The 22,810-nt window shown below is 46.0% G+C and overlaps 4 protein-coding genes across 4 annotated transcripts; 2 read left to right on the forward strand and 2 right to left on the reverse strand.

The window, feature by feature from the left end:
- Window positions 1–1,352: 1,352 nt before the first annotated feature.
- Window positions 1,353–2,817, reverse strand: K444DRAFT_560785 (NAD(P)-binding protein). The gene is made up of 5 exons (XM_024876912.1): window positions 2,631–2,817; window positions 2,245–2,569; window positions 2,081–2,180; window positions 1,785–2,019; window positions 1,353–1,731 (listed from the first exon to the last, which is right to left on the reverse strand). The coding sequence occupies exons 1-5, from the start codon at window positions 2,691–2,693 to the stop codon at window positions 1,531–1,533; spliced, it is 924 nt and encodes a 307-aa protein (XP_024737684.1). The 5' UTR covers window positions 2,694–2,817; the 3' UTR covers window positions 1,353–1,530.
- Window positions 2,818–13,750: 10,933 nt separating this feature from the next.
- On the reverse strand, window positions 13,751–16,650 carry K444DRAFT_642951 (uncharacterized protein; the record flags this gene model as incomplete). The annotated part of the gene is made up of 3 exons (XM_024884798.1): window positions 13,751–13,944; window positions 13,984–16,006; window positions 16,057–16,650. The coding sequence occupies 3 exons, from the start codon at window positions 16,648–16,650 to the stop codon at window positions 13,751–13,753; spliced, it is 2,811 nt and encodes a 936-aa protein (XP_024737685.1).
- A 2,058-nt stretch (window positions 16,651–18,708) lies between these two features.
- K444DRAFT_612461 (MFS general substrate transporter) lies at window positions 18,709–20,820 on the forward strand. Its single transcript, XM_024880139.1, has 3 exons — window positions 18,709–19,018; window positions 19,067–19,100; window positions 19,149–20,820. The coding sequence occupies exons 1-3, from the start codon at window positions 18,796–18,798 to the stop codon at window positions 20,713–20,715; spliced, it is 1,824 nt and encodes a 607-aa protein (XP_024737686.1). The 5' UTR covers window positions 18,709–18,795; the 3' UTR covers window positions 20,716–20,820.
- A 594-nt stretch (window positions 20,821–21,414) lies between these two features.
- On the forward strand, window positions 21,415–22,560 carry K444DRAFT_527948 (carbohydrate esterase family 15 protein; the record flags this gene model as incomplete). The annotated part of the gene is made up of 1 exon (XM_024874672.1): window positions 21,415–22,560. One exon carries the CDS (start codon window positions 21,415–21,417, stop codon window positions 22,558–22,560), a length of 1,146 nt encoding a protein of 381 aa, XP_024737687.1.
- Between the last annotated feature and the right edge of the window lie 250 nt (window positions 22,561–22,810).

Consider the following 22,810-nt stretch of genomic DNA (forward strand, 5'->3'; position numbering starts at 1 on the left):
TTGGTCGGCATCTTGAGGAGATATTAGGACACGATACTGATTCAGATTCCACTGTGAAACACTATTTTGCTAGTGTCGGGCAACCAAGGCCCAAAGAACGAAAATGCATCAAAAGCATCGCTGGCACCCAGGGTAATATTTCCATCGAACTCGGGATCGTGGACGTAAAATGGACAATTGGGTGGACAGGTAACTTGAAGGACCAATTCGTAGCCGCTGTTTTCAAAAAAATCCCTAGGAAGAGTCCGTGTAGGCATGGAAGTTGCTGCAATCAATGGATAGAGGATTTCCATTATTTATGAAAGCGATGCTCGTAGCAACGGGAAAGCAACCGTTCCCATCGGAATTCAGTGCCTGGAGTGAAATACCAGCTGGAGGAAGCAAAAAGTTTGAGGGGATTACTTCATGTAAAGCTGCACATATTGATGAGATGAATACCAGAAAAGTCGTGAAGATAGCGATAGTTGAAGCCATATTGAAGTACAGTACGAAGCTTATTGGTTGCGAGAATTAGTGAGCAAGTGTTGCAGTTTGTTCCACGAGTCCACGGCATCTTGTCGTATTTATGCTTGGTATACTCTTGTACACGCCGAGGGCCAACAGCAGATTTCTTTTCACATACTAAACTGTTATTTTATTCTTCATCCCGATTTTGAGGCCGAAATTGTGTAAAGTCATCCCAACACGGTGTGATGGTAATGATGAGTAGCACACCGGTGTGGCCCGCATATTCCCACCGAATCCTGAACAAATCAGTGCAGCAGTTATCCAACCCGAGCTTTGTGAGTGGTCTCATAGGTCGTATGAGCCGTGGTAATGGTGAGATGTTTCAAATTAGGGCCACACGACAACCAGGCAAACCCCAAAGTCCTCAGCTAAAACCTAAAACAATCACAACATCACTACCTTCTGGCACCACTTCTCCATTGAACGTTCATCGGCTGTTGTGAAACTTCTGGACATGGTAATAATCTGTAATTCCTTGTCTACGAAGATCACGGCATAAAGTGACGGGATTACGGGGCATTTGGACCCTTGGCACCCCTCAGGACACAATTTAGTGGCTTGAGCGCGCTGTAAGGCCCTATAACTCCAGGCCATATGCCCTAAGCAGATCTCAAGAGGCGCTGTGAGACATTCGCAAGGTATGAGAAGTTCTCAGGGGTAAATAGCGCTGCTGGCAGAGCAATAATAGCGCTTGGACGCTAAATGGGTAGTTACTATAGGGCTCTTTAGCGAGGTGTTCTTTATAAGTACAGGGGATGAGCCCTAAAAGGGTGTGGTACCCCTAGCTCCCGCTTTCTAGCGAGCTTTTATGGCAATGGCCTAGAATTATAGGGTAATTTAGTGACCGAGTACACTAAAAAAGACACCGAAGTGCTGTAAAGCACAAATGCCCTGTAATCCCGTCACTTTATGCCGTGATCTTCGTAGTGGGAGAACAAGTAAGATTACTTCGTGCAGGCCATTGAACCACAAATCAATTTCCCCTCACCTAATTCGCCTTCAAGATTTGTCTTTGTCACAAACTCAATTTTCGAATTTCAAGCCACTCTCCATTCTAACTGCCCCATAAATACCAGCAATATCTCCTTTAGCACCAGCATACTTCTCAACCATTTCCATGTGCATTGAAGCAACCTTGAATGCACCCAATTGGATGCTAGACTGCTGAGTGAGTTCTGCAACATGCTCGACAGCAGTTCTAGCCGTTCCGATTGCTATAACCGGCTTTGCTATTTAGCTTGATTGAATGAATGATGCCGCCGCAAAATTTTACTTACCTCTCGAAAATAGCTTCCAGACATCATTCGATTGGAGTACACCGAGAAAGGGCCACCGAACACTGCGTTGATAACTTTGTGTAGACTTTCTGCAGGTAGCCCGCTCTTCTCAGCAAGCACGTGGGCCTCTGAGACACTTTCAATCATTTGAACGACCATCACAGTGCCGACAATCTTTGCATGAGAAGCACTTCCTGGTGATTGCCCACTCAAGTCGACGATGGATCTACCTATGCTGGGACAACCTGAGCACACGAACCCGTGAATATGTGTTTACTGGTGTGCTGTCAACTCACATTCCCACAACATACGGCACGACTTTCTGAACAGACTCCGCAGCGCCTGCCGGTATACAAGTTAACATGGCGCGATTCGCCATGCCTGGTTCTCCAAATACTAATCTCCCGTGAATAGTGAGCAACTACGCTCTCGATTTAAATATTAAGGGGCAGCTTCTTACCTGGCATGGCAACAAACTCCCCTCCAGAATCAACTACTCTTCGTGCAAGATCATTCGTTGCTTCAATGGCCATAGTCGAACATTCCACGAATAACTTCCCCTTGATGTCTTCCTTGAGGATTATCTCGAATGTCTCAAATACGGCATCTTGATCCGCAAGACAAGACCACACAATGTCTGACATGGAGACTGCATCCTTGATGGTCTCAGCGACAACTGAGTTCCCAATCTGTGCACTATGCTCATAGGCACGACTTGAGGTTCGGTTCCATAGAATGAGCGATTTCTCGAGCTTGCCGTTAAGTACCAGGTTCTTGCTTATTGGCTGTATGTGCAAAGTTGAGTCAGCCCATGTTGAGTATCTCAAGACTGAGGAGGGAACTTACTTTTCCCAAAGCACCCATTCCCAGGAAAGCCAGCTGCGGCGCCATTTTTGGGGTTTGAGTCATGAGTAGATTTGAGTTTGTGAGTTAGTGGAGAGTGTCTCAAGCGGGCAGATTTGATAAAAACGACAAATCTTGTCACAAATTCGAGATTCAAATGCAATGAAGGTGACCAGCTGTGGGGTGAAAATGGGGAATCTGAATAATTGAAGCAAGTTAGTGGCACATGCTTTAAGAAATAAGCAACTTGTCAACCTGTTGCCTTGACTAGATCAGTGTGGGTTCCGATAAATTATTATCCATAATTACCGATCAGTAATCGTACTGCGCAATCAATGGATAACTGATGATTATCAATAATTAACGATTATCGACTAATTAGCACAATTATCTATCGATCAGTTATCGAACCTATCGGAGCCCACACTTGACTACATTGTGACACTAATATCTCACATGCAGTCAGCTTATGAAACCAAGTTTTGTTTGGCAGGTTCGCTTCAAGAGCTATAATCAGCAAGCATGACAAAGCACAAACCCATAGCCACTTTACAAATTACTTTCATGGAATAACAATACGTTACTTCCCTCAAAACCGAACAATAACGCAGAAAAGGATGTTTCAGTTTCGAGGTAATACCTAATAGCAGTCATGCACACGTAAGCGGTAACAATATTTCAAGCTAACCAAACGCAATTTTCCGAATTTAAAAGGAAGAAGACAAGGAGTGTAAATTTGTCATTTATTTAGTTCACCGCCATCGGCGGATATTTTTCTCTTGACCATATTCAATATGAATCGGAGTTGACATGAATTATTTCGATGTTGCATCTTTCTTCTCTTCCTCATTCTTCAAACCTGTCAAGTCAGGCGGCTCGAAGTTATCCTTCTCAATATTTATCCATGACTCCAACCAGATGAAGTATACTGAAACGCTCCCTGTCATCCCTGCTCTGGTGGAGCATATTTTGTCCACACAGGCTGTGGAGTTTCGTCGTCAGCAGAGGACAAATGCCACTCCAAATCAAAGTCTGCTGATTGAAAAGATGTCCCTGCACGCACTTCTTCCACTTCCAGATCATATAATAACCCCATCTTTAATACTCCCGGCATCGAGGAGGAGGTTTCGAAGACGTAATTGTAGGAGTATTGTTTCGGGGATCGCTAGAATGAGGAAACTTCGTTCCTGTGCTGAATTGTGCTGCGTTTTCCTGCCAACTCTCAACTGCCTTAAAAAAGGCAGTAGCAGGGTATCTTCATATCAACGTGCTGGATATTAGTAGGCAGCGTGTTGTGTTCTTCCGCGATTCAACAACTAGCGGACGAAACGGTATTTCTCTCAACATTGTCGTGGTATTCAGCACTGTTCTGTTGAGACCAGTGGCAACATGGACTACTATGGAGACCCCGCTCGGGGTCATCGCACGTCTAAAAACAGTCGAAGAAACTACCATTTCAGAATACAAACCAGGGGAAGATTTCGTGCCGGATGAGCACTGGCCGCGTAAAGGCTCTGTTGAGTTTTTCGATGTTACTGCTTCATACAAGTTTGCCTGCCCTCGGCGTCTTTCTGTAGTCAACCAATCAAAGCAGATGTTTTTCTAGCCCAGACGCAGTTGTAGAGGCACTGACGAAAGTTAACTTCTGGTCTATCATTGAGAATCGTGGAGGGTTGGACCAAGACGTGAAGTCCCAGCCTCATTCCCAGGGGCAACAGCAGCTCTTCTGCTTGGCTCGGGCTATGCCCGCCAGAGCAAAATCTTGATTCTTGATGAGGCAACAAGCAATGTAGATATAGAAACTGATAAGCGGATACAGGAAATTATTAGGAAGGGGTTCAGAGACCACATTGTCATCACGGTGGCGCATCGGGTGGAAATTATTCCGGATTCTGAAGCGGTTGCTGTTCCGGAAAGAGGAAATCCGGTGGACTTTGGATCCCCGAGGGAGTTGCCGAGCAGACCTTCTTGGTTCAAAGAGCTAAGTAGTAGTTAGCCGTGGTGTTGCGAAGAGGTTCGAGCATTGTGCCAATGTACCGTGCTTCGTGGTTTCCTGGCAGATGTTAGAACGTACGCCAGTTAACGTAGAGCAAAGCATTCCCGATATTTTCAATTTGTTATTCATCGAACAATCATATTCACGAATGAGACTCTCCATACCCCACGGTGTATGGACCGTGAGCACGCCACGTGACAGCCACGGCCAGTTTTCCTTTAGTATTCACGCATACTAAGTGCTTTTCCAAATTTTTACCGGCATTCTAACTGTAAACAGGCCTAGGTTGTCGATATTCTGCACTCTGTCGGCCGCGTCTGACAAATGCTCAGCCCCTCGGCTCAGTTGCCTACCAAATCGAGAGGTTTATCACGTGACTAGTCCCTCCTCCTCTCGTTTTCTCCAGCTTTTGTTGCAGATCGCCAGATCACGTTAAAAATAACCAATCTAAAAGCAGAGTTGTATCACACACGCTACGCTGACGCTCCAACATCAAGGCAGTCTTGAAACATCGTAATTCTGCTACGCGCTTGTAACACGTGACGTGCTCCAATTCTCCGCCTAGTCTGAGCATTCGACAACAACAGGCATACAGAAACTGAATTCCCATTGTTTGTTGCAAATCGATCAGTCAGCCTTATAATCAAACGCTCCTTCCAAAAGCCTACTCCTAATCAACTCTCACGTCAATTCCTCCTAAGCCCCACTACCCCATCTTTAGCCTCCAAGCTCACATCCTTTTCACGTGACGGCCCCAACCATCCTCCCTAATCCCTCTCCATCAATCCTCGCCACGAGACTCACAAGAGGTAAGCTTAAATCTGTTGCATATCGCAGCACACTGCCTATAAATACGCTTTCTAAACATATCTCGAGAGCTGCACACGTAGTCGTTAAATGGCCCACACTTGCGTTACGAGAATGCGGGTTGGCGCTGCGTTACGGCCCCGGCCCACCCCTGCAGCACCGCGGATTCGCGGCGCCCGCCCCCAAATTGAGGTCGGTCATTTGCTCCTAACACGAGAACACCAAAATACAGCCAAGGTGTCCGTACCATGGTACTCGCCATTCACGTCCGTTTGCTGCACTATATATGCTTGCTTCTCCCATGGCTTGATTGAAACTGCTGATGTGTCTTTGTTAGCAGTTTTTCGTCATTCAGCGTTGCGCTGAACTTTCGCGTTGCCAAGTAGCTTCGCTTCTTCTCCCTCGCTTGACTTATTTTTAAACCCATCTAAAAATAGGGGTGATCCTCCCGCGATGTCAAATCCGGATTTGTTACATTGGCATAGAACACATAATTCCGGCCATCAACAGCTCCATACACAGGCCACTCAACACTTTTCACTGAAACCCCAAACTCGTCAGCTGTTATCACTTCAACTCATCTCCCCAGAAGAATTCAACATTCCTCCAGAATCATTTGGATCCAAACGATGCATGAAAGAACTCCACATCTTCGTTATCAAAATTCGCCAACTTCTTATAACTGTCCAGCTTATTGGGAAATGGATCTTTGCCACTCTTCTGAATATACCCCACCCCCTCAATATTATTCACTACAAATGACACCTCCTGAAAGTGATTAGCTCCAAAAGAGTACGAGATTTCATTCCGAACATCGTTAAAGTGTTAACTGTAACTCGTTGAGTTACTCGCAACCCAGATCACTGTCATGAGTTTCAGCGGCGCGTGCATGAGTGCATCTCCGATAATCAAAGAGGCACGCTTAAATTGCAACCCAAGGCCACCAGGGGCTGCAGCTGGGCGGCCGGTAAAGGTAGCTAGAATGCCGATGGCCGGGATATCGGGCCACAGGATAGAGAGTATACCAAGGACAGAGGAGTTCTCGGTAACAAATCTGACGGATTCCATATATGCAGGAAAGTCAGCGTCGGTGCTTACACTCCCAGATGCGAATGAAGCGCCTTCGTCGAAGTTGCAGTAGGCACATTGACGAATTGGCCGTTGTAGAGTTGGATAGTTGGAGGCTGCGCCATGAAATTGCTGTCGATTACAGGATATTGGAGCTGTGTGGTGTAAGTTGATGAAAGGTTGCTACAATAGAGCGATATTTACATCTCCGCTGGTGACCGAAGAGTTCAAAACATTGTAAAGGTCTCGAACGATAGGTAGCGAAGGCAGTCTACCGTATTCGTTGCGTTAATACCGCCGGTTGCGAAGGTAATGTTGTCATACAAGCTCTGGTATATTGATAGAGGGTAAATCTACGAGCGTCAACTTGCCGCTTTGTTTCGCTAGGCAAAATAATTTACATTGACCCCAGGTTATTTCATGTGATGGTTAGCACGGATTTCATTGCTAATATCCTGAGCACCTTGCCTCATCTGATTGAGGATCCGCTTTATAGAATTCCCGCTCTGAAGAATCCATCGTTTTGGCCATTGTATGCAATAAGTTGTAATCCAATAGAACCTGCTTCGCCATTCTGCTGTGTCAATGAGGTAGGCTGTGTGGACATTGCCGCTGCTTACGCGCTTTCTCCCCAGATCGTAATCGAACGATTACCTCCAAACTCCGCAATGCTTCTCATGAATCCAAGATAAAACAGCACTATCTTCCGTTAGCTAATTGAAGATCCTGTGTCGAAGTATGAAGTACCGTTGGGCGCGAAGCCCCAGGTTCCCCAGCGTCTCATCAACAATTTTCTTTGAGAAAAGAAAACCTCAATCTGCTCGTATCAGCTTTCCATCTATCTCCAGTCTCATATTCTTGGAATTCACCATGTAGCCGATAACTGATTCCAATTCCAATCCTGGGATTTCCTGCTTCGAGTGAAGCCTGGACAATAAAGTTCGAATTGTACCTCAGATCAGCACTGCTGCCTTTTTGATAATTGCCCCCGTTTCTTTAGCCACCCCCTTTTCCCACAATGTACCTCTGTAGACTGTAAACATACCCATGGACCCAAACTCCCACATGAAGCTTCGTCGGATTCACAATGTTCAAAAACAAACGGTCCTCGGAACTAAGAACCGGCGTTTTGTACGTATCTGACGGTGGCAGTGTGGTGCAATCAGCATCTTCAACTCTCTCGGCAATGCTTAACTCAGAAGATTGACGCCATAGCCCACACACTGCTTTCCAAAGGAATCCGCCTTGCGTTCTCCCGTCCAGCTCGTGGTCTGTGGCTGCTGATATCTCCAGTATTTGAGAGGTAGTTGAGCATACGCGATCCAGTGAAAGGAGTCGACCTTGTAGTGAGAGTTGTGAGACTCGGTGCAGGTGCCATTAAGGGCTTTTGCTGTTGGGGTGCAGTGCACTGCGTTGGCGGGGACGGAGAGACAAGCCAAGGCTGGAAGGGAAAAAAAAGCATTGGATCTTCATAATTAGTAACTGGCCGGAAACCAGGAACCTGACTAGCAAGTGAATTAAACACTTACAGTTTTGCAGTTCTCAATTCATTTCTGTACTTTATAAGTTGATAGTCCAAGGTAGCGATATCGGTTCCTGATCATGCATGTGCTTCAGTCCGGGAATTGCTTCCCGAATACACGACTCCACTTTCACCGTCTTAAATTAAGGTCTACAGATAAGAAGTGCATAATAGAGTTTTCCTCGTCAGCACTCTAATAACCCTCAAATCCGCAGCATAGAGTCGGGGTATATTGTGCTCCAGGTCGATTTCGTGAGGTTGGTTATTCAACCAATCAGCTGCAATTTCGGCTGTGCAGGGGCTGAATTGGGGGCGGCTTGCGTAAAACACAACTTTGAACGAAATCGAAATCTTGGTATTTTGACAAGTCTCATATCCGAAAAAATAAAAAGCTTAAGTTGTGTAGCATGCGTGTGATGATACACTATGCGTAGAATGAGAGTGGAAAACCCCCTCTAAGATGTGAGCTGATCGGATTAACTAGCCCTGTGAATAACTCTCTCGTCCCACGCCAGCCAGTTCATAACTATCCTTTCTAATACCATTCAGTATCTGCCTTCTCTCACATCCTCGCGTGGTTAGGTTTGAGGTGGTTATTTATTCATACAAAATAGTCCCTGCGCAAATCCAGAGGTGCAAAGTAGTAAGCGATGGGAGTTTGTAAAATTGTTTTCTGTGAATGGACTAGTATTAGATGTACCTACGAATTAGTGTTCAATCCACAATTGGTGACCCATTGGTCGAAGCACGGAATCATTGATTCAGTTCTTGAATACGAGAGAAACTTCTGACTATCTATAAAATGCAGCGACTTTTCCTCTACAGTCGGTCCGATCCAAAAGCAACAAATTGGTCGCTCTTTTACGCCCATAATAACTTTTTAACTATAACCCCAATTAATTTATACTAAGTTATGCAATTATAGAATAGAACCAGGCGAAAAATACCTATTAATCGGATTTTTAATATAATTTGTGGTTTATTAATAATTAAGGCCTAAAGTATACGGACCCTTTTTATTTTATTGATTTTTCGTTATACAAAATGCGAATATTTCTACTCGCTAAGGTTACATAAGCCCGTACTTTAAGGGAATATTACAATATCTTACCAGCCTTATTATTAATATAATATTAATATTTAAGCCCTATAAGCTTAGAAGAACCTTCCTAAATATCAAATATAGCTTTCTCTAGTACTATATATTATATATATATAGTAGGGCCCTAGTTATATAGAATTCAAGCTAATTTTGGCCAAACTAATTCCATAAACTCTAGCTACCTTCGCTCTCCTGCTTTTATATATTATCCCATTCCTCTATTACCGTTTTAGATATCGTTCTATAGCATCTTTGCTTCTTTATATATCAAGCAGCTTGTTTAATACTCAATCCCTTCCGATATATATCCATCCAGCGGAATATATAATTACAGAACCTTCATATAGTCTCAATCGAACAAGCTTCAAGTACCTCTACCACCTTAGCTTTGGTATCTGGGAAGCTAGTCTTCTTTACTTAATAATATCGAGTTTTGCTATACCCCCAATATATCTCAATTGGGTTGATTTCGCAGTGGAACTTCGGTAAAAATACAGCCTTATACCCTCACTCCGTAATAAGCTCTTTAACTTAAGACTTCTCTTTAAAAAAGTCTTGGTAATTCAATAGAATACAAGCTAAATAACACGTTTGTTTAATAGCGGGAGGATATCTAAGGGATATAGTACATCTAGTACCCTTTAGGTACTTAAATCTTAAGCTAGGGATATTGCAACCTTATTTAATAAAAATCTGTTCTATACCCTTAGGCTCTCTTTCTCTATTCGGATTAAGTTACCAAAGGACTTGAATAGTACCCTATAGCCCCGGAATTATATACTCCGGTAGGAAATATATATCCCTCCTATAGGGCTTAATATTACCCTTTTCAATCTCCTCTAGTACCTTATTTATACTAAAGGTATTTAGTATACCTTTACTATACGAAGTATATATAGAAAACTAATCAAATATTAGAATAGCTATATAGTTTAGGTATTTCTATTTAAATATATTAAGTATCCTAGTAATCTGAACTAGTAGCTGTTTTATATCCTATTAGGGGTCTCTATTTAAGCCTGGATATATAATTTAACGGGTATTCAAATCGGGGTTATTTGAGATAAAGATGCCTTTATTATTTAGTATCCTAATATATCCCTTAGGGCCTACAAACTCAGAATTATAAATTAGCCTTCCTTTACTCTTTCCGGGCATTTTTTGCTAATTATCTACTAGCTAGAGGCTCTTTTTATAATTGAAACTATAGAAATACCTCTTATTATAGAAGTATATTATATATACCTGACCTCTAATTAGAAGTATAGGTTGAATTATATACTACATACTAGCTTTATTCTTCTTATATTAAACTATATATAATAAAAGCTCGTTTATTAGTAGTAAAAACACCTCTTAATAATACTGAATTATATTAGATCATTTATATCCATTCATATAAAGTCCTTTCTTAGTCTTATAGCAATAAAAACCGAGCCTAGAAAGCTATAAGTAAGCTATACTACAAGTAATAGGCTTGTCAATTATTAATAATAATTAAGGTAAAATCTTTTAATTAATAGTATTCAGGAAATCGTTTAGTAATATTATTCTAAGCTCTTAATTAATTAATTAAGTTCGATAGGCTAAGAATATATCCTTATTATCTAGATAAGACGCTCTATTTCTTTTACTACCCTTAGCCTCTTACGGAATACTATACTACTATTAATAGTAATTAAATAACCCCCTAATTCGCCGAGTAAGCGTCTTTCTATTATTAAAACAATAATTACTAGCGGCTACTAAGAGAGATATATTAATTCTTTCTAGCTAATATTGCTCTGGCTTTATAAGCTATTAGATATATTACCGGAATAAGTATAAGTTAGTAATTATACGGGAGGTATAGGAGTCTTTTATTTATACTAGCTTTATATCTATATTATTAAGGATTTCCTAATAAGTTATTTGTATATCTAGAGCTTTATTATATCTATAAGCATCTCTAATAAGGGTATCCAGAAATAGTTCGTTTGCTCTATTATTTTTATCTTTAAGCCTTTACTCTTCTCTTAATTATATATCCCTAGGAATATTAATTGGCCCTCTAATAATATCGAATTATAGCCTCTTTTATTTAAAAGATAGTATAATTATAGGGGTTTTAAGCCTACTAGATTATACTATAGCTTGAGTATCTTTTGCCCTCTAGTTATATATATATATTTATTAAGTTCTTAATAGCTTTACTAATTCCTTTATTAATTTGAAGTAATACAAGCCTCTGGAAGCTAGAAATATTCTTAGTATACTTATATTATAATATAAAAATAAGTAAATAAGTAAGAAACTTACTAGTTTATTCTATAAGTCTCTGATCTCGCTATATAACTATAGGCTTCTCTAAAATAATCGTCTTATTTCTACTAATAAGAAGCTTCCGCTGAACCCAAAAGAGGGTCGAATCTTCAAGCTCTTTATTACTTGGTTCAATATCTGAATTATCAGAATTATCCTCTATATTAGAGGATTTCCTATACCGTTTGTTAATAGTTGCTTGGATTGCAGCTTCTTCAGCTATAGTGAGAACTGTAATTAAATCAAGAGTTAAATCAGCTCGCTTGCGTTTCTGAAAGTTTATAGAGGTAGCCATTAGAAGTATTCAAGAGGGGTACTTAATTATATTTGTAGTTATTGAGATATTAATATAATTGTAGAAGAGCGGTCAATAGAGGGGGGCAGTTACGTAACAACAAAGTAAAAAAATGACTATATAAAACGCAAATATATTTGCTCGCTTAATTATATATATTATAACTCCCTTAATAATAAAGATATTATAATTTCGAGAGTATAGAATTAATCCCTAGAGTATATAGTATCGTTTTAATTAATACGATTTATATCAACTAGTATTATAGTGATTTTTATTTTTATTTGTTGCTTTTGGACCGGACCGACTGTACTTCACAATATCTCTCTATCTTCAACTCAACATTATTTGCCAAAGCACACCCTACCTTGGGATCAACACTATCAACAAGCAATAGAAAAGCTTCAACACTACTAAAAAGTACAAGAAACAAGACCAACCACCAGCACCCATCCACCCCACCATATGCAGCCAAATCCTCTATTCTTGCAGCAGATGCCGCGCGGTCACCCGTTCCGAATGGGAGACCACCTGCCCGGGCGGTGGTGGCTATAAACGTGGAGTACGCTGTCCTTTCTACAGTAGCAGTCACGTCCTCGACCCAAATGCTCGTGACCACTGCAGCAAGTGTATCAATGTTGATGTGCCACTGAAAGGGGAGAGCGCATAGAGGGGATGGAGTCGGCGAGGGAGGCAAAGGGGACTAGGAAGGATGCATTAAGCCTGAGACATGTTAGGTAGAGGAATGCATATACGCATAACTATACGATAGCAACCATAGTTTATGACAGAAGCCTTGGTTGTTGTTTAACGCGGCTTGCAGTAATTCAAAACAACAAAGAGACCCGGACCATACGCAGAGAACTTAAGGGATGCCTTAACTGCTTCAAGCTTTTTCAAATTCCACTATTGGCGCTGCCAAACAAATCGAACGGTTATTCAAGAGGATGGTGAATGTACCCAATTCAAACTAACACAATAACCTTAACCAGAGAGCGCTATCTTGAAGAGTCAACTGACTCATACATCCATATGATATTGCTGTGAGGGGGTTTACCGAACTACTACAATTTCGCTTCAGATGCTCTCACAGTTGTGTATACATTAAAGCCTCCAAAGATGGTAGAGTGCAAGGGAACCTCACCCTGTGGTACCCAGGTAATCGAGGCTTCGAGCTTGTTCCCTAATGAAACAATGGCTCGTAAGGTAACAAACCACATGTGGGGGTTTCTAGATTCCTAACCCTCTCATATCTCGCTATCTAACCGGGGCCTCTTAAAGGGGGGTAGAGTCTTTCTATTATTACTTCGTAACAAAGTGAAAGATTACAAGGAAAACAAAAAATTGTTCGGTTTCTTGGAAGTCGTTATAATACTATATAAGGCCTTATAATTAAACCCCCTGAACAGCTGTCTTATTGCCTAATGGAAAATTAGCTACGTTTTATAGCACTTGCGTTCGCAGTTATGGGTATATCTTCTCTATTTCAAGCTATTTACTTATTGGTATAAGGAACATTATAATCAAAAGTTCGAGGAATTAAAATCATCAGCCATAGCCCCACTCAATAAAGGAACCCCATATAGCAAAAGATTACCTGGGAGCGAGGCTTTGGCCCTAGTTATATGGGAAAGCATAACAAAAGTGCTGTCCAATAGAAGGCGAATTTTTGGTTCCTGATATTAGAAGTGAATTCCGACTCGCCTCCGAACAACGAATTTGGAGTCTCGAATAACTTCACGAAGTCCCAGAGAAATGAATCACGACGACATCTGATTTTGGAATTTTCAGTGTTCTATTATAACTACATACAATCAATGGTTCTCGAAAAGCCGGAAAGGTATCTACTAGCATACAACGCATTGCTTTTGATTTGGGGTATATCCTCCCCTCCTGCCATATTAGGAGGGAGGGAACGAAAATCATCATGAGACAAAGAAAAATCATCGATCATCAACGCTAAAACTCCACCGCTATGCCACTCAAACATTTTAATTGTACCTAACGGCTCCCATCCAAGCATTGCCCCGTTTTACTTCTTCTTCCCCTTCTTGCCACCAGCCTGGCCGGGAATGTCACCGAGGATATCGTCGAACGTCATGCCGGTATTCGTAGTTGCGCTCGCCGGTCTGCTGTCCATTCCACCTCCGCTGGGTATGCTCGAATTACGTCGTCCACCAGGACCAATCATCGGGCTACCACCTCGGCTTGTTGGTCTCGACCCACCTGAACTCGTGTACAAATCTTCGCCAAAATCCCTGTCACACTTCTCGAGGCCCAATGCGATACTCTGTCTCTTGCTCTGGCGATGATGGCGACTGTTGGTACGGCTTCGGGGTTGAGGGGTCGGGCTGGATGACTCCGAATGTTGACCGATGACGGGGCTTCTATTGAGAGGACGAGAACTTGCCCGTATTGCCATTCCATCTCCACTGAAGCTGCCAAAGACAGGAGGCGGGGAAAGCGGAGACAAGGGAGGTCCGGATGTCTGGGTTTGCGGGGTCTCGGTATCTGATCCAACCCACATCTCGGCCAATTGCCAGCAGTGGGATCGCCGAAATATTGCTTCGACACCATGGTTGACCATATCGTCAGGTAAAAGAGAGTATCCACCGGTACCTTTGACTTCGTACAGGCTCATCTGAACACCGCGAGCAGCTTCATCAATCCAAGGGCTGGGGCCCAAAGGAGGCTTACACAGGAAGTATTCGACGTGCTTGGTGAAGTGAAGACCAGGTGCATCAACAATGAGGAGCGGCAGAGACTGAAGAACGGCGTAGAGGAAGATCCAGTACCCAATTCGCTGCTCAGCAAGTTCTTGAACGTTCTTGCCTTGCGACTCCTTCGTCTCAAACTCCTGGAACATATCCATAAACTTCTTACCAACTTCCGCGTCCAGGTTGTGGGACTTGGTCAAGATGAGGGTAGCTTCGTGGGACTTCAGCTTTCGATTGTCAGCCTTGACTTGATCAGTTGGAGAGAGCTGTACATAGTTCGGTTCGATTGATGCAATCGTGGGAATGAGAGGGACGTCGAAGGGGATCGGTGGCTGAACTGGTGGAGTTGAAGCGTCAAACTCAGCGAGGAGCTTCCGAAGGACAGCTACAGAAGCAGAACCATTCGTTGCACCGAGATCCAAGGACGTACTGGAAGCTCTGGTTGTGAGGGACTTTCGATCGACCAAGTAATCGTAAAGACTCGCGAAATCGTCGTACAGACACTTCAAAACCAGTCTATTCAGACCACTCTCATTGAAGTCGTTCTTCTTGCTCTTGGCTTTCGGTGGCCACTGCCCATGTAAATCAACGTAGTAGGATCGAACGACCTTGCGGAGCTTCTCATAATCGGACTTGCAGTTCTTGAAATTGATCGCCTTGGATTCCTCAAGCGAGGTGGAAGATGCGATGCCTGCGAACAATGACGGGAATTCAAAATTCTCGAGGCGTAGATTAACCGTCTGGAGGCGAGCCTTAAGCTGTCGTGAGGCATTGTCGAGCCGAGTTCGGGTAACGGTGGAAAGTTGGTTGAAGAGGGGGGACTTGATCTCTTGGATCGCGTTCCATTTTCCAGCGGCATGAGTGAAAGCTTCATTATACAACTCAGCGCACTTCATTGCTTCTCCCAAGATAAGCCCCTCGAGGGTTGCTTCTCTGCTGTTTCTGACATCTGCCAACTGCTGTTCCTCCAAGTAGAAGAGAAAGCTGTTTTGAGCACATTCTCCATAAGATGTTCCATCGAAATTGGTATACTCGAACTTCTTGAGCATTGCCGCAATCGAGCAGAAGATGTGGAATTGGGACGGGTATGTGCGAGTTGCCACAAGAGGTTGACCGGTGAAGAACGCGAACAGATTGCGAACATCGATCGTACTTTGAATATCACCTTGCCGCGGGCTGCGTTGTTGGCTTCGTGTCATCTCGTGCATGGGGAAGTAGAGGTGCTTTTCGCCAGAACCCAAGTCACCGAATGACTTGATCGATCCGACTGAGCTATCATAGATCGACCGTCCTTCCGAAAATGAGGTAGTGGGTGTGTATGGCGGGCTAGCGACGCTTTGAACAGCGAGATTACGCGTAGCTTCCTCCAAGGACTTTGCGGACATACTCTCTCTACCATTGAAACCATTGCCCTGTGCCTCGCCATGTACATTATCGCCGACAAGGACCTCCATCAACTGCCTCGAACTCAGGATAACGAGCGAATGAACTTTGAAGGACGGACCGCGCTCTTGACCTCGAGAGGACAGATATACGTAAGTGTCTGCCGACTCGTCCCAGAGTTCGGGCACCTGGAGCGCGCGTTAGCATGCGGGGAAAGGAAGGCAGTCAGCAAACTCACTCTCTCGCCGCTCAGCAACCCGTTGATGTTATAGTCGATCTTGTGTTGTCCGGCGTTGATCCAAGCTGAAAACAAGTTCTCGCGCTCCTCCTGAGACGCTGTTTTGGATCGAGATTTTCCTCCGGGCATCCAGCTCTTGCGTCGCAACTTTGAGATCGCCGTATGGCCACCCTCGCCCTCAGAATGATATGATACTGGACTGCTACTCGCAGGACCAGAGACGACACGACCGTGGACGTTTTCGGATTGAACGACTTGTGGTGACAACAGCATGCCGTTCGTTGTTGGTAGGGCTGTTTCGGCAGCACGTAAGAACTCGTCTTCAGAAAGAGGCCGACCGTTGGGCTTCTGGAGTCGATTCGGAGGAGCAGCGACAGGCATGTTCGAAGATTCGGAGGTCAGATTAGGTACTGCTGGCGGAAGTCGCGCTGGAGCGTTCGTGGGAGGTGCTTCGAATTGCGCCGGGAGCTGTTTCCGTGGAACAGCCTTTCGTAGAACATCTTTTTGCAGCTTAGATTGGGTGCTGATGGAGGGAAGAAAGGAAGAGAGTCGACGGAGACGCGATGGTCTTGAAGGGGTGGAATCGGAGAGCATGTTGGCTTGTTGAAGGACTTCCTCTTTGTGCTCCTCTTCCCGTGTACCTTCCTCGACCTCGCTGACTGTTGAGAGAGACCGTTGTGGATTGAAGAAGGAGGAGACCTTGCGTCTGAGTGACTTACGTTGCTCCATATTTGTAAGAGCTCTTCTATACCTCAGATCTTATAGATCGCCGTGTTGCGTGTGATGGTGGAGTTGGAAGGTGGAGTTGGAGGAGGGAGGGCGCGTTTGCAAGTTACGTGGCAGCGGCGTCGCTGACCCCTCCAGTGTTTGATCTAAAGGTGAAGGGGAAAGGAACCAGATATAAGAGCAGGCCAGTGCCGTGCGACACTCTCGGGCAGGAGTGGACAGATTGCGTTGAGAGCAAAGAAAGGTCGGGAGAAAGTGTCGGGGTAATGGGACTTTCGAGTGAGGGGGGTGTGCCAAACGAGTGTGGTGACTGCGATAACCGTACCCCGCGGAGTGCCTGGAGGAATGACTGCGAGCTGTACGATCAGAGCCAGAGGTAACGACTGGAAGAAGATGCAGACAGAAGGTTGCGGACGTGGACGTTGAGGTTTACGACCTTCGAGGGGGAGGGGAGGCAGCTTGTTTGCTAGGAATGTTGGCACCTGCAAGGATAGGACGTTTGCTATTCTGGTCCGCGGATGCTGTTAATGGCTCTTCCATGGGGTCTAGTGCAGGAACAAAGAGATTCGAACAGTTTCACAGACAGTCAAGAGGCTGCAGTCAATCACAGAGGGATGCTCCTTGGATACGGAGCTGTCACTTGTTTGCCTGACGTCGTCCTGTGGCTGAGACAGGGGTGCAATACCACACACAGTACGAAGTACGCACGTTGGATGCGACTTGTCTGAGGGATTAACTGCTCGTTGCTTTGGCTGGCCTTTACAGCGTTCTAGTCGTAGTTTTCTAGCGCAATTGGCTCTATTCTGTTCTATTCTCGTTCTATTCTCGCTCTATTCTCGTTCTCAATTGCAGAGACTGTGACTGTGGGGTAACAGCGCACCACAGTCTTCGACCATGGCGTTCCCTGGTAACTGGAAACGTCATGGGCGTATCCACAGCGGCCCAGGGCCCTGCATACTTGTACTCATAGTAGTGCCCCCCACTGGCTGGGTATTACGCGGTGTCAGGACTCAGAACCCTCTCTGGCGCTCTGGTCGCCTGAAGCAGAACGCTATTGGTGGTCTTGGGGCGATCGACAGACCCGTGTGGAACACGCCACTCGGGCGGCACTGGGGATCGGATCATGCCGGCACCATGCAGTGGCATGAAGTGGCATGCACTGCCACGCATCCACATCCACGAATCCACGAGTGCCACCACCACACCACCACACCACCACACCACCACCACTCCACCAGAACTTTCCCGCTCTCTCGCTCTAAATATCTCCTTTTCTCTTTCCCTCCTCCTTGCATTCCCCCTGGCCATCGGCCCTTTGCTAACTCCGAGCACCCACTCTGATGGGTTGTTTGCGCAAAGTTTCATCCGAGCATGGCCTCCATGCACAGGGCCTATTTTTAGCAGTGCTTGGCCAAGTACGGGGAAAGGGGCTTTTAATGGACCCGCCCAGCTCAGACATCTTCCATCTCCACCCACGGGCCACGGTCAAAAGTTCGGAGTTGGAGAGTCTCTTCATAGTACCAACTTTGGCACCCAGAGTCTCATGAATAATACACGTATGCTGACCCAGGGCCCAGTCATCCGATTCTGAGCCCCAGATCTAGACCGGCTCGAGCCTAGCTTCCAAACTACTCCGTGTTCTTCTCCGGACATCAACCCGGAAGCACTCCCTCCCATTGGGCCGTTATGGCTCAACTTCCGCACAGTCAGCCAGTCGCACGGCTTATCGCTCTGTTTGAAGCTTTCTGATGCCAGGTACTGCAGCCAGAGAACGCATATTTCTCCAAGTCGATTGGTTTGAAGGAAAAGCGTGCATGCTGACTGCCGGAGCTAGAGCAGGCTTACCGGCAAAATGCCGCATCGTCACATTGTACAGTTACATTTGTGTGAATGCGGATGCAATGGGTTGCTTCTTCCTTTTATTTCTGTCTCCCCACATTTTGAATGTGTGCTATTCGAATCATCTCGACTCTGCTTGCGAAGTTTGATCATTATCTCGAGCCTTAGGAAATAATGGGTTGCTTCTCAAAGTTTGAGAAGAAAGTATGTCCAACTGACGAAGACTCGGCTGCGGCAGAAACTGCAGCACCCCTCGGAACGGGAAAACGCGAGCCTGGAGATGAAGGTGGTATTGAAACTACACGTCACGGGAATGAGCCCCACGTGACTCCAGAAATGGAAAAGAGGCTTCTGAGAAAGTTGGACAGGAGACTGATTCCTCATATCATGTTTCTATGTATGCGTACCCTTTCTCTTATGGAAACTTCCTCGCTAACTTCTTCAGACATGCTCTCATATTTGGACCGCTCCAATATTGGGTAAGGTCTCTCACCATCCCGCCCTTTCTTGAACCAACTCTTTCCCAGCAACGCCAAAATCGCAGGCATGCAGAAACAACTCCATCTCTCCTCCCCAGACTACCAATGGCTCCTTACCATTTTCTACATCGCCTACATCTTCTTCGAGTGGCTCATTCTGATGTGGAAAGTCGTCCCACCACATATCTGGTCCGCAATCTGCGTCACGGGTTTCGGCATCGTCGCAACCCTTCAATCAGCAACCTACTCCTTCACCGGCATGATGATCGCCCGTTTCTTCCTGGGGATGTTCGAAGCTGGATTCGGTCCTGCCTTCCCCCTTTACCTCTCCTACTTCTACCTCCGCCATGAAATCGGCCTCAGACTTGGATTCATCATCTCGGCTGCACCGCTCGCTACTTGTTTCGCGGGTGCTCTAGCTTATGGCATAACAAGCGGCGATGGATCAAAGATTGCGAACTGGAGACTCCTCTTCCTCGTCGAAGGGTTCCCCTCAATTGTTGCCGGAGTCATAACCTTCTTCACCCTCCCCGACAGCCCCAGTGCAGCCACATTCCTCAACCATGAAGACCAGCTGGTAGCTCGCGCTCGAGGAATCCGGCAAGTAGGCTCTCAATCAGATCACCGCATCGGCGAAATCATATGGGCAGACGTCCTCGCCGCTCTTCTTGACCTCAAGAACTACTTCACTGCACTAATGTACTTCTCATGCAACGTCTCCTTCTCCTCCCTCCCGGTCTTCCTCCCCACCATCCTAACAGAAATGGGCTTCTCCCCAATCCACTCCCAGGGCCTCTCCGCACCCCCCTACTTTCTCGCCTTCGTCGTCGTCATAGCATCAACCTACATCGCCGACCGCACACAGCAGCGCGCCCTCGTCATCTTCGCCCTTTCTCTCATCGGCGCTGTCGGGTACATCCTCCTCGCTGCCACCTCTTCAACAGGACCAATATACATGGGCGTCTTTCTTGCTGCGAGTGGGATATTTGCCGCGATCACTAATATTCTTCCTTGGGTTGCGAACAATGCGAGTAGTGATACGAGACGGGGTGCTGGATTGGGGATTTTGGGACTGGTGGGTCAGTGTGGGCCGTTGCTGGGCACAAGGGTGTATCCTGCGAAGGATGCGCCGTGTTATAGGTTGGGGATGTGGTGTTGTGCGGGGTTCATGTTATTCAATGCCTTGCTTGCGGTGGGACTGAGAGGGTTGCTTACGTGGGAGAATCGGCAGCTTGATAAGAAGTACGTATTTCTTAGAGCTACTTCTCCGGTACTAAATGGCGAGTGTGGGGATGGGAGATTAGAGTTTTTGGGAGTGATGTTAACTGAATTCATAGGTATGGTCCCGTGGCCAGGATCTCTGGGGATGGTAAGGTGGAAGGAGGACCTGCTGGTTTTGGGGATGAGATTGAGGGGCCAAGGTTCAGATACGTGTTATGATGTGGTCGATGGTGTACAGAGCAAGCCGGAATGGTCAAAGAGCTGTCCAGCTTATTTTAGGAAAGAGGTTGTAAGTGTACAATTCTTGACTCAAGCCGGACAACAAACCTTCCGTTTTATCCCCAGCACTTCAATATTATTTGCGCGAGAGGGGAGATACACAAATGACTGTTGATGGTGGCATGCCAGGTACTGACCGAGCAGCTGCTTCGAGACAGCAAACAATATTGGCAGAGACGCGCCATGTTCTGTCAGGACCCCGAGATGTACATGAGGCGTGGAGCTGGAGAAGAGGAATATGAGTCCAAGCCGGAAGAAAGGAATATGGATGCATTCCCGAACTTCAGATGTTCGAAACCGATGTCTGGGAAAGGGGTCAGCCGCACCCGAATCGAATCAAGCCCACCCGAAGCGGCAGAATATTCAGCCTGATGGGCAGCTGCCGGCTCAACGTCTGATGTCCACTCAATCCAGTCTCTGGGGGTCTTTCTGGGGTAATGCATGTAATATATCCTCGCGTCAAGCCCCTGGTCCCCTCGATTCTCATTCGCTCTCCTGAAATTTTGAACTTATCAGCTGGTAAAGTACGTGTGGAAGTACAGATTTTCCGACCCGCCGTTTAATATCTGATCCTTAGCGGATACGTCTTTCTTCTAGGAATGGGGAGGAAGAATAGAAATTGTGCCCACGCCAGCCGCCGGCCGAAGGTCCATTATGCTGTTTAAGACGGCACCCACACCTTCATCCACTATTCAGGGAGACTTCTTCAACGTTCTTATAAGCTTGAAGATAGACAAAAATGGCTTTCACGATAAAATCCTTGTCTTCGATCTTATTGTTGGCCATCCCAGTGCTCGCCAATCTGGCTCTGAATATGGAGAAGCGTCAGAGCCCGGTTTCCGCCACGGAGTTCGTTGATGTGAGATGTGGCCTCCCATCAGGCTACAGTTTCACAAGCGACCCGAAGCTCCCTGATCCTTTCACTTTCGCTAACGGCACCAAAGTGAAGAGCAAGGCAGACTGGCCCTGCCGCCGACAAGAGATCAACGACCCCTTCCAGAAGTATGAACTGGGAACCAAGCCGATACCGAAGGCGGGGGCTGTGGCGGGAAGCTTTTCAGCTGGAAAACTATCCGTCACTGTCACTGAAGGTGGGAAATCCATCACCTTCTCTGCAATAATCAAGGCGCCAACCGGCGGAACTGCTCCATACCCAGCAATCATTGGTATCGGAGGAGTCAGCATCCCCATCCCAGCAGGCGTCGGAAGCATCACCTTTGGCAACGACGAGATGGCCGCACAGCAGAACAGCGCTTCCCATGGCAAGGGGAAATTCTTCGACCTGTATGGCAGCTCCATGAACACCGGCGCCACCACCGGCTGGGCATGGGGTGTGTCCCGCCTCATCGACGCGTTGGAGAGCACAGCAGGCCACAATATCGACCCCAAGCGTCTTGGGGTCTCGGGTTGCTCGCGGAACGGAAAGGGAGCCTTCATCGTTGGCGCCCTCGATCAGCGCATCGCGCTCACCATCCCGCAAGAGTCCGGGTCTGGAAGAGCAGCATGCTGGCGTATCTCTGACAATGAAAAGGCGGCCGGGAAGAACATTCAAACCGCTGGGGAAATTATCAGCGAGAATGCGTGGTTCGGAACCCCGTTCAACACCTACGCAAAGGTAACCAGCACCCTGCCCTTGGACCACCACATGCTGACTGGTCTTGTGTATCCCCGTGGGTTGTTTGTAATTGAAAACGACATTGACTGGCTTGGTCCTGTCAGCATGACCGCTTGCCAGGAGATTGGACAGCTAATCTATAGTGCAAATGGCGCCACGGGCAACTTTGGTTTCTCGGGCCATTCTCATTGTGCGTTCCCGAGTTCGCAGTCTACGGATTTGAACGCGTATATCACGCATTTCTTGATTAATGGAGGGACAGGGGATATCAAGCAAGTGCAGACGAGCAGTGCGAAGGCTACACTGAGCACATACTACTCCTGGGCTGTCCCAAGCTTGGCATAAGCTGCGCTTGGGCGTATTACTGATTTTCTTTGCTTGAAGATTCAGTTGGTAAAAATGAGTAGGAAGAAAACGGCCTTGTACAGAGGAGAGGATGGACTGATGGGAAGTCTGTGTGAATAACTTTGCTGCAGCACTTGCTCGATAAATGGAGCCAGCGGAAGGAGATGCGTACATAACCACAAGGACTAACTTCTGAGACTTCCAAAAATGACAGAAATAAGATGCAAGAAAACGCCGAAGTTGTGGCTCT

The sequence above is a fragment of the Hyaloscypha bicolor genome (genome assembly GCF_002865645.1).
Source record: "Hyaloscypha bicolor E unplaced genomic scaffold K444scaffold_58, whole genome shotgun sequence".
In the NCBI taxonomy this organism is placed as follows: Eukaryota; Fungi; Ascomycota; class Leotiomycetes; order Helotiales; family Hyaloscyphaceae; genus Hyaloscypha; species Hyaloscypha bicolor.